Genomic DNA, 11,530 nt, shown 5'->3' on the forward strand with positions numbered 1-11,530 from the left:
TCTTTCTTTCTTTCTTTCTTTCTTTCTTTCTTTCTTTCTTTCTTTCTCCCTTCCTCCCTTCCTTCTTTTCTCCCTCCCTTCTTACTTTCTTCCTTTCTTCCTTCCTCCCCTTCCTTCCCCTTCCTTCCCCTTCCTTCCTTCCTTTCTTTCTTTCCTTCCTTCTTTCCTTCTTTCTCTCTCTCTCTCTCTCTCTCTTCCTTTCTGTGGGTGCCCATCTGGTAAGGATGTGATTCTTCACAAATGTACAAGCAAGATTTCACACAGTAGGACATTCAGTCTTGGCACAGATGAGATCGGCTGTCAGGCGTGCTATTGACAGCACTCTCTGTTCTTCCCTCAGTAGTTATCAGAGGCCAACCCCTGTTGTGAAACAGAACTGTTTCTAGACTTTGCCAGATGTCTTCTGGGGACACAACCTCCCTCAGCTAGAACTACTAGTGTAGTGACTTGTCTCTAGCGGAAGGAAGGGTTTGCTTTGGTTCGCTTTTTCTGATAGTACAGTCCACCAAGACAGGCGGTGGGCGTATGAGGCAGCTGGCTACATTGCATCAGAAGCAGGAAGCAGTGAATGCTCATGATTCAGTTTTTTTTTATAAGTCTGAATAACTGAAAACTTGTTGCTAACATTGCAGGGCTCTGTTGCCAACAAGTTCTATGTTCACAACGACATCTTCAGATACCAAGATGAGGTCTTTGGTGGCTTTGTCACAGAGCCTCAGGAGGGTAAGTGTGAAGCTGTAGACGTGGTTACTTGTGTGGAATTTGTAAGTGACACCAGATTGACTTAAGAGAATGTTTCTTGTTACACTGTGTAGTTTATGAACTACCAGTGCATGAAAGGTCTGCAGGGAATACCCTAGTTAATGTCAATGGTTAGTTACTGGCATACCTGTGCTGTACTGAGCTGGTGAGTGGCATGAGTCCTTCCTCTAGGGAACCTCAGTTCTGTAGGCTGGGCATTAGAGGTTCCTGTCTTTGCTCTGCAGGGAATGCTGTCGTAGAGCTTTCTGTTGTTAAAAGTGTAGGCGACGGCTGGACGAAAGGCAGACACAGTGCAGGGTCAGACCTGTTAGGTGCAGTCCTCCGTCCTGTAGGCTGGGTAACACAGCTAACAGCAGGTGGGAGGGCCTGCTGCAGATGTATGATCTAAGATTGTGGCTTTTGCTTTTATTCGTCTCTTAGCTTTTCTCTGCAATGTTTCTCACAAAGTCTGATATTTTCTTTATGAGAAGAAATTGTTTTTTACATCAGTCTTTGTTATTGTTGGCTGCATCCCTAGGAAAGAGAGTCACTTTTGAGGGTGTAGATTTTAGAGTCCGAGACCCACTGTTTTCTCTGGGGTGTAGGCCCAGGGGAGAGTATCCAGCCACCCTGGTGAGAACCATGTGACCATGGCAGTGTGGCAAGACTGGGCTCACACACCAGCTTGTTGAGCTTCTCAGTTTGCTTGGCTGCAAAGGCTGCCTTTGTAATAAACACAGGTGCTCTTTCTTCACTGCTGTTGTGTACTTGATTTTCTCAGCTAACACAGATGTGAGGCTGGTGGGCTCAGTGGAGGGTAGCCTCCCCAGCCCCACCCCAGATTCACAGAATCCTGTGGCAGATGCCTTAGTTTCTTCGTGATGAAAGGGTTTATTTTTGTCTCACAGTTAAAGGGGGATAAAGTCCGTCATGGTGGGTAGGCAGACCCAGGAAGCTGGCTCATTACACTGAGTTAGAGCCTTTTCCTTTTTAAAGATTGTCTTCTTAATTAAAATGCTTATTTTAACCCCATAAAGTCCTGCTTTCTTCACTATGTTTTTCTTTGTGTCTGTAGTAGAACCTGTAAAGTGAGGAACTTGTGGATTTAGACCAGTTGTATTATTTTCATCTCTTCCTCTCTTAGAATCTGAGGAAGAAGTAGAAGAACCTGAGGAAAGACAGCAGACACCAGAGGTGGTGCCTGATGACTCTGGTACTTTCTATGATCAGACTGTCAGGTAAGGAAGCTTCTCTATACATGCCCAGGCTTGTAACAAGAAGTTAGGTTGTGCTGGAGAGACTAATTTCAGGAGATGAGCAGGGTGTGGGTGTCTCTTAGCGGGTAGAGAAGTAGGCAAGTATGCACCAAGTCTTGGGTTTGATCCTCAGCACTGCATAGGTCAGGGGCATGCTGTAACCCCAGTGTTCCAGAGGCTGAGGGGAGAGGATTGCTATGAGTAGGTTTTGGAATGAGACTGTCTCCAAAGAGCAAAGCAACAAAACAATGGAAATTTTCTAGGAAAAGATCTTACTTGTGTTATTTCTGACTAAATAGCAATACTTGTTTATTTTTATAGGATGTACTGTGAAAACTGTTTCAATGTTTATGAGGTACTTTTCTGGTTCAGGTTACTAATTGTTTTGGAGACAGGATCTCACCGTTAGCTGAGGCCAGCCTGGAACGTCCCAGCCTTTCAGATGCTGGGACTGCAGACGTGCTCACATGTGTCAGAAGAGTTTACTTAACTGGAGTATAAAATTTCAAACCCAAAACTAAGTAAATGAAACATTTTTAGCTCAGTACAGCACAAGGCTCAGAGAAAGCTGAAATGACTCAGGATGACCTGAGCTAGATTCCTGGGACTCCCTTCAAGTCATCCTCCGATCATCACCTGTGTGCCAGGACACACGTGTCCCAGCCCTCCTCCCCACAATAAGTAAATGAAATAAATTTTACGGCTGTCCTGGGGGCTGGGGAGAGCGCTCAGCGATGAGGGCCTTGGCTTGAGTTTAGCTCCTACCACCTGCATGGTAGCTTAGAACTTCTTTTAACTCCAGTTGCAGGGATGTGATGTGTTCTTTGGCCTCACTGAGAAACATACATCGACATAAAAGTATCTTTTTAAAAGGACAGTTTTGGGCCACATAAGTAAAACCCCATATTTAAAATTACTTCCTCATGACCACAAACAATGAATGTGGTGTTTCTTAGGTTTTGTTCTTTGTATTACCTAACACCCTGTTCCTAGGGTAGAAGCATGCACTGTTGACGGGTGGTTTATGTGTCACTACTGCTCAGAGCTACTTTCAATGTTTTATCAAGGTGCGGTCAGCCAGACCTGTCCACTCTGGGCTTCGAGGGAAGAGTATTTCACCACCGATATCATTTATTGTCTTGAGTATTTTGAGATTAGCTGTCCTCACCAGCCTTGCTGGGCCTGTGCTAGGCCTCAGAGCGGTCTTTCTTCAGCCCATTCTATACAAGGGTTCTTTGACATATGTAAATGAGTTGATTAGTAGTAACTGAATGAGAACCACTCAATTCTTTTCTGATCCTTATGTTCACCAGAATTTACCAAACAAGCCCTTGTCCTGAGAACTTTCTCTGGAGTCACTGAATGGCTCAAAGTGTCTGGGTGAGTCTTAGAGACAGGCCAACATTTCTCATTCTCCCATGACAGCAACGACTTGGAGGAACATTTAGAGGAGACTGTTGTGGAGCCGGAGCCAGAGCCGGAGCCAGAGCCAGAGCCAGAACCTGTGCCTGACATCCAAGAGGACAAGCCTGAGCCTGCTTTGGAGGAAGCTGCTCCTGAGGACGTGCAGAAGAGTGCTTCCCCGGCCCCAGCGGATGTGGCCCCAGCACAGGAGGACTTGAGGGTATGGTTTGTTGTGGCTTAGCACTGTATTGCTATCTTATTATCTGTTGTTGTGCTGAAGATCATTCCCAGGCCATGAGTGGGTGTGCATGTGCGGGCATTGGCTGCTACAGAGTTCTTTCTCAGACTGATTCTCAGGTACCCCAGGCTTGCGTCAAACTCCATATAAAGCTGAGCATGATCCTCTGGCCTTCATCTCCTGAGTGCCAGGACTATAGTTTTGTGTCACCATGCTTGATTTATAAGGCACTGGGAACTAAACCCAGGGCTTTATGCAAAGCTGCTAATTGAGCCACATTCCCACTCTTTGCTAGTTCATTTATTTAATTTTTGGTTTTTGTTATTTGATTCTTTGTTTCTCTGTAGCCTTATCTGTTATGGAACTTGCTCTGTAGACCAGGCTGGCCTCGAAAGTCTTCCAAGTGCTGGGATTAGAGGCATATATGCCATTCACCACCCGGCCATCTGCTAGTTTAATTTTAAATCTGTTTTCTTCTTTATAATTACTTGGTTGACTTCGAGATGGTCTCACTGTGTAGCCCAGGCTGGCCTGTTTTAATCCTCATAAGTCTTGGGATTACAGGGTTAGTATGCTTGGCTGCTTTCAGGACAGTTTAAGTACTCCATTTGTGAGCTGGCAGATGTCTGTTGACTCTGGCTGTGAGTGATGCAGAGATGCGTGGGAAGCAAAGGTTGATGGCCCCGTGCTAACAGCTCTGACATGTCCTGTTCTTTTTAGACATTTTCTTGGGCATCTGTGACTAGTAAGAACCTTCCTCCCAGTGGGGCTGTTCCAGTGACGGGGACACCGCCTCATGTGGTCAAGGTGCCACCTTCGCAGGTAAGGATCTGAATCTAGGACTTTGGGCAGATTTAACTATGCTTTGGAAGTGAGACTCAACAGGTTTAGCGAATGGAGGGAGCCTGGTGTACGGGGAAGAGGGATGGATAGATGAGTGGCAACCTGCGCAGGGTGGTACTAGAGTGGCACTTCCTGTGAGGGTGTGCGTGCAGGTTGGTGCCCGGGTGTGGAAGCCAGAGGCCACCGCAGATGCTGCTCCTCGGGAGCTGTACACTTAACTTACTCTCTTTTTGGAGACAAGGTGTCTTTTGACCTGGAGCTTTCAGATTAGGTAAGGCTGGCCATGGCCAGCCAGTGAGCCTCCGGTCGTGGGCTGTCTTCACCTCCTTGGAGCCAGAATTGCTGTTTTGTCATTTTTATTTTTTATGTACATTGGCATTTCTCCTGTATTGTGAGGTAGTCAAATCCCCTGGGACAGGAGTTACAGACGGTTGTGAGCTGCCATGTGGGTGCTGGGAATTGAACCCGGGTCCTCTGGAAGAGCAGCCAGTGCTCTTAAACTGCTGAGTCATGTCTCCAGCCCCAGAGTTGCTATTTTCTAGCTTGACACATTTAAGAAAATTGACAGGAGGTGGGAGGGATGGCTCAGCTGTTACGAGTGAGCGTTGCCTGCTCTTGCAGCTTCTGCGTGGCAGCTCACACTATCTGTGACTCCGTCCTGGGGGATGCGGGGTCGTCTTCTGGCTTCTGCAGGAGATGCACGCATTTCTGCTGCCCTTGGAGGCCAGCAGGTGGCATAGGGACTCCCTGTGACTGTAGTTAACAGCTAGGAAAAGGTGCCAGTGTTCTTAACTCTGAGATATCTTTTCTGCCCCCCCCCACACTTAAGTTGAAAAAATGTTTGTGGGTGGCTGGGGCTGGATTAATGGTTCAGTGATGAAGAACTCTTACTGCTCTGGATCTGAATTCAATTCCCAGCACCTACACGGTGCCTCACAACCATCTATAACTCCAGTTCCAGGAGATCCAATGCCCTCTTGTGGCCTTCTTTAACAAAAGGCCTATCTGTGGTTCACAGATAGGAAAGCAAAACACATACACAGGTAGGATCAGAAAGAAAAGTGAAAAACAAATGACAAGGCTGGTGAGATGGCCCAGCGGATAAAGGCACCTGCTACTTGCTCAGCTTGACAACTGGGATGGTTACGTGTGAACTCACTGTCACGTGTACACGTGTGACAGGCACGTGTACGCACGCAGACACTAACACATACACACTCATACATCAAAAAATGCAATTTTAAAAATTTAAAAGGAAATTAGCTTCAGATAAGGTAGTTTGGCTTCTCAAACGGGTAATCTGTAACCTTTCGTAGCCCCGACCAGAATCTAAGCCTGATTCTCAGATTCCACCGCAAAGGCCTCAGAGAGATCAGAGAGTTCGAGAGCAGCGGATCAACATCCCCCCCCAGAGGGGACCCCGGCCAAGTAAGAGCTCTGGCGACTTCTCCAGCTTTGGGTGGTTTGGGATGAGAGCTTATCTGAGGCCTGGTTGGTGCAGTGGGAGGACTTGGTTTTGGGCGGAGGGAAGCTTGTATGAGTCCCTGAGAGTCTGTTTTGTCTCTGAAGTCCGAGAGGCTGGTGAACCAGGAGATGTGGAACCTCGAAGGATGGTGAGGCACCCTGACAGTCACCAGCTCTTCATCGGGAACCTGCCACATGAGGTTGACAAGTCAGAACTGAAGGATTTTTTCCAAAGTAGGTGCCGAGTCTCCATGTGGCCCTGAGTTCCTAGGCAGCGCCACCTAGTGGAGGCACAGATGTAATGTCAGGTCTTCTAGTAAAAGGGGAAAAGGGAACAGAGACTTAATGGTCTGTTTTAATACTGTGCTCTCATGAACCTCCGCTTCTGCAAACAGTGAGTTCTGGGCTGACGTTCACTTCAAAATAACTGGCACTTCCCATGAATGTGACACCCAAGTGGAAAATTCCATCCTGACCTCATTGTCATGCAGGCATGCTGCAGTGCTGTATAAAATTCCTCCTTGGTGGTGTCTAAGAAGCATGTGAGACGAAATGCATTGTCTTTTAGACTTGGGTCCTTTCCCTAACCTCTGAAATTCAAAAACCCGTAGCTTGAAGTACTTAGCAATCTCGGTATTCATCTAAGGAGCATTTGAGAGGCTGGAGAGATGGCTCAGCAGTTAAGAGCACTGCTCTTCCAGACTGAGTTCAGTTCTCTGCAGCCACATGGTGGCTCATGACCATCTGTACTGGGATCCGATTTCGGGTGTACACACAGGTAGATAAAGGAACATTTCAGCCCTGCTTTGAGTATTTTAAAATATGACATCTCTGAAATCAAGTGTGCACTTTAAACTTAGAGCCCATCATTGTTTGATGCAGAATGAGTGCTGGGTGAGCTGGGTCTCTGCAGAGAAGTTATGAGCCTTTTGCACTTGCAGATTATGGGAACGTGGTGGAGCTGCGCATTAACAGTGGTGGGAAGTTACCCAACTTCGGTTTTGTTGTGTTTGATGATTCTGAGCCTGTTCAGAAGGTCCTTAACAATAGGGTGAGCAAATTTGCGTTTCTTTCTTTGTGTGTTTGAAGATTTGTTTTTATTTTATGTGTGTGCTTTTTACACTGCATGTATGTGTGTGTGTGCAGTGACTTCAGAGGTGAGAGGAGTAAGGGAACATTCCCTGGACCTGAGTTGTCTGTCTTGATAACTCCAAGGCTTCTGGCCCTGCAGGTTGACCTAGAAGTTGTGCTTGCCGGTGACACTCTGCCTTTTCTCCATCTTGCTGTGCCGAGAAAAGTTTGCTGTACATACCAGTCGTGTGTGTGTGTGTGTGTGTGTGTGTGTGTGTGTGTGTTTAGCACTAACTTGCTGAGTGACAACGGTGTGATCACTAGTGTAGCTGAGTGTCACTTTCCAGCCAGGAGGCCCTGGTTCATTTTTCTGTAAGTGCCTTACTTTCTCATCTCTGTTCTGCTAGTCTCTAGGAGTTTTATTTAAGTCATTTTTATGATGTTTTTACTGAGAGGTACCAGTGTTTTGGCTAAGTGAGAAGAAGGTGAGGATTTATCCCCACAGCTGTGAAGGCATTGTTCTATCATTGTTTACTTGAATTTGCTTTAGTTCTTAGCACACTGAGTCATGTGCTTCAGGGTGGTTTCAGTTGGCTCTTTTCTGTTTCCTGAAGAGCTCTCCACATAATGCATGCACTAGTCCCATGGAAAGTTGTTTTGTGAGTTGAGCAGGTCTGTGAGGGCTAGTCTGCAGACTGCTCTGCAGAGTGGCTTTGCTCACTTGATAGTTGTGGTCAGGGGCCAATCTGAGTGTCTCTTTCCTTGGTCCTCACAGCCTATCATGTTCCGAGGTGCGGTCCGTCTGAATGTGGAAGAGAAGAAGACTCGAGCTGCCAGAGAAGGTGACCGCAGGGACAACCGCCTTCGCGGACCCGGAGGCCCCCGTGGTGGGCCAAGTGGTGGGATGAGAGGCCCTCCCCGCGGAGGCATGGTGCAGAAACCAGGCTTTGGCGTGGGCAGGGGAATTACAACTCCAAGGCAGTGAATTGCTTGGCCCAGATCTTCACACAGCACACAGCCCTGGCTCCTGCAGAATGGTGAATTCCTTCAACCAGCCTTTGGTGTCTCGGAGTAGTCTATTATAAACTGCTTGAGTTTGTACAACTTTAATTTCTCTTGTGTTCATGGTGTGTGCTCCCCACCCCCCTTCCCTCCCCTGACCTTTTAGTCCTTCACTTCCAGTTTTCCGGAATGAATCTTTAGGAGGAATAGATTTTTAAAGAAGAGGAAAGACTGACCTTCTGCTCACGCTGCGTATACCGACCGGAATTTAACAGCCATTCCCCAAAGGAGCGTGTCTCGGTTTTCACTGACAGTGGATGTTCATTTGTCGGGAGACACAGGATTTGATAAACATTTTGGAAGCAGGAAAAATCCATATTATCTATCAAGAGTCACGACTCCTTTCTGGTGTGGAAAAATTGCCTTTTTGGCAACTGCCGCTGGGTCCCTGCTGGTGTGGCTAACCGAATAAAAGGTGTTTCCAGAACTTTGTTCTTTTGACATGTGATTACCAAACAGTTCTAAACCTCCGTTTTTACCATTGGATTTTAAATTGTGACGTAGTCTGTCAATGTCTAGAACACAGCTAAGGACTTTTGTTGAACTGTTAGATTTTTTTGAGGTAGAGTTTTTTCATGTTTTATTTGTATTTGTAAAAAAAAAGAGAAAAAAAGAAAAAAGGATAAAAAGGAAAAAAGGACAAAAAAATCCCCACAAGAAAACAAATGCCCAAATCTGATAACAAAACCAAGCAAAACTGTGCCTTCTATTTATCTTTGATTCTGGTCCTGGCAATTGTTTAAAGAAAAGTAATAAAGATTCTAGATTTGTTTTCAGATTCAGAGTATGTGGGGGAACTGTAGACTTTTTTGATCACGTGTATGTGTTGTGTTAACATTGTTCTGCCTTATCCTACATCACGCCTCAGACTGGAAGGCTTGTGAGGAAGGTGCTTCTGCGAGGCCTCTGCCCTCAGTGGCCCTGTGTGCCGCGCTCTACTCTGCTGTCTGTCTGGGTTCCTGATGGGGCCCTAAGAAGGATTTGGCTTGAATATCGGACTTGGCTAATGTGCTCCAGGGTTTGCATTTTTTTCTTTAAATCATAGCCATATGGTAAATTTTCTATTTTGTTATGGTTCTCTTTTACTGATGGACATGCAGTGGGTGTTTCTTGGAAAAGGCCAATTTTTATTAAAATATTTCTGGAAGAAAACTTCATCTGCCAATGTAAACTGCTAAAACTCACTTAGTGTTGTGTGTTGAGTGCTATGTGTGAGGCCGTGAAGGTTTTGTTTACACGTCTCTGGGCAAGTTCTTTAATAAGAACTTGTCTGTGGACAACAAAATCGTCAAATTTAACTCTTCCCAGTGTTCATTTGTGTGTTTACGTGTGCGTATTCACACATGGATGTACCATGGCATCCCTGTGGGTACCAGTGCTGACACCCCACCCTGTTGGAGACAGTTTTCTCTAACGGGCCACAAGCCACAGGCTTTCATGGACTCCTGCTCCTGCACAGGGATTACAGGCATGTGCTGCCATGTCTGGCCTTCATACTTTAGCCACAGAGCTGTCTTCCTACCTCCCTAACTTCTGGTTTTGTTGTCAGAAAGGGTAGTTGGGATTAAAATGGTGTGAGGTTATCCATACCTCACAGATCTGAACAGTGGCAGCATTTATACCTGAGCCGAGTCACACGACTGTTTTCAGGCCGGTGATAATAGAAAAGTGCAGCCTGTCCTAATGTAGTTTATGTTAAACCGATGGGGACAAGAACAACTGAGCCAGGCTTGGTGGTGCACAACTTTAATCCCAACATTTAAGAGGCAGAAGCCCATGGATCTTTACGATGCTAACCTGGTCTGTGAAGTGCCAGTCCAGACAAGGTTGGGTGGGGTGACTAACTTAGAAACAGCAAAAGGGCAGCCAAAGAAAAGGTGCTCCAGATTGCTTCTGTGAGAGATTGGAACGGCACACGTTGGCACAAGCCTCTACTGTCAGAGTAGAGGCCCCACGCTCGCCTGGCCTATACAGTAGTAACTGGTAAATGTAAAAACGATTTTTACAACTGAGTACTAAGTCATGCCATTTTGAATAGAAGTTCTTCCTAGTCAAGAGTACGAACCCGATGAGGTGACGGTGCAAGGCGTGGAGGTGTCGTGGGAGTGTGCCCCTCGTGTCCTCTCGGGACCAAGGGTAGCAGAATGATCTGGACTGATGTGGAGAAAAAGCAGCCCGCGGATGGGTGCAGGGACCAGAGGTGGGAATGGGATACAAAAGGAAGCATTCCCTTCTCAGATCTATGGGAAGGAGGTCTCCATGGTCTGCCTGTTCTGTGTATGTGCACATATGTGCATGCGTGTGTGTGTGTGTGTGTGTGTGTGTGTATGTGTGTGTGTATGTGTAGGGGTGTAGCAGTACACTCCTGTTGCTTGTGACTGGTTAGGGAGCTCCTCAGCCCCACTTCAGCACTGGGATTGGGATGGGGGTGTGGCTTGGAAGGGCACACGAATTGGCAGCACATTTTGCAGTACTGAGAATCTGGATGTCAGTGACACCATGGAAAGCCTAAACCTCAGAGAGCTTAGAGGCACTCACGGTCACACAGAAAGCACAGGCCTTTTCCAGAAGTGGCTGATTGACCCTCAGCCCTCTCAGATCAAATTAAGCTTTGGTCTATAGGGATGATTCAGCGGGTAGTTCGTTGTCATTGCGCTTAAGATCCAGAACCTGAGATGAGTATTTTAGCCAAGTGATTTTTGTGTGTGTGTGTGTGTGTGTGTGTGTGTGTGTGTGTGTGTGTATGTGAGCATGTTTGTGTGGGTATTTGCCATGTGTATGCAGGTGCTGGAGGAGGTCAGAGATGTCGATGTCCCCTTGGAGCTGGAGTTAGGAGTGAGCCCTCCTACTTAGGTGCTGGGGATTGAACTTGTGTCCTGGAAGAGCACCAAAATGCTCTTAGCCACTTAGTGTCTCTCTTTTCAGACCTGTTGGAAATTGGTGAATCTTAACCAGAACTTTTATTTGCTCTCATGGTGAGGTGATATTCCTGTGTTTCCAATCTCAACTGCTGCTGTGGAGCAGTGGGAGTTGGATAGTTAAAATAAGGACCTATCCAACGATTACAACCTAACCAACCTGTTACAACATGGTTGTAATGAGGACCGTGAGCTCAAAACCAACCTCAGTTACAAAGCAAAAGCCTGTCCCGAGAACAGTACGGCAGAGCCAAGTGAGCCCGCTTAGTTTTCTTGTCTGCCTTGTGGGTTGTGGCACAGTAGCACGGGGAAGAGATGGCATGAGGCAGGTGAGTGAGCAGGGCTTCCAGGAACAGGCAGGGCTACTGGGCAGTCCCTATTGTGTTGAACCAGGAGCCCTTTCCAGCTGAGTGCCTGCGGGCTGGGCATTTCTAGAGTGGAATTGCTACTGCACAGACCCGAGTTGAGGTGACACTCAGAACATAATAGCGCCCCTGTCAGGTTGGATCCTTGGTTGACCTCTACAGAACTGC

At 46.8% G+C, this 11,530-nt stretch overlaps 1 protein-coding gene across 1 annotated transcript in view; it reads left to right on the plus strand.

The window, feature by feature from the left end:
* G3bp1 (G3BP stress granule assembly factor 1) overlaps nt 1-9,236 on the plus strand; it is a 29,014-nt gene extending 19,778 nt beyond the window's left edge. The window contains exons 5-12 of the mRNA XM_055602855.1: nt 633-723; nt 1,886-1,979; nt 3,423-3,621; nt 4,360-4,461; nt 5,799-5,910; nt 6,052-6,180; nt 6,888-6,997; nt 7,793-9,236. Coding sequence (XP_055458830.1) covers nt 633-723; nt 1,886-1,979; nt 3,423-3,621; nt 4,360-4,461; nt 5,799-5,910; nt 6,052-6,180; nt 6,888-6,997; nt 7,793-8,002 — 1,047 coding nt within the window. The 3' untranslated portion in view covers nt 8,003-9,236. The remainder of the gene's footprint in view (nt 1-632; nt 724-1,885; nt 1,980-3,422; nt 3,622-4,359; nt 4,462-5,798; nt 5,911-6,051; nt 6,181-6,887; nt 6,998-7,792) is intronic.
* Nucleotides 9,237-11,530: the final 2,294 nt, after the last annotated feature.

This window comes from Psammomys obesus, unplaced genomic scaffold (assembly GCF_907164565.1).
Source record: "Psammomys obesus unplaced genomic scaffold, mPsaObe1.curated_primary_1811, whole genome shotgun sequence".
Classification (NCBI taxonomy): domain Eukaryota; kingdom Metazoa; phylum Chordata; class Mammalia; order Rodentia; family Muridae; genus Psammomys; species Psammomys obesus.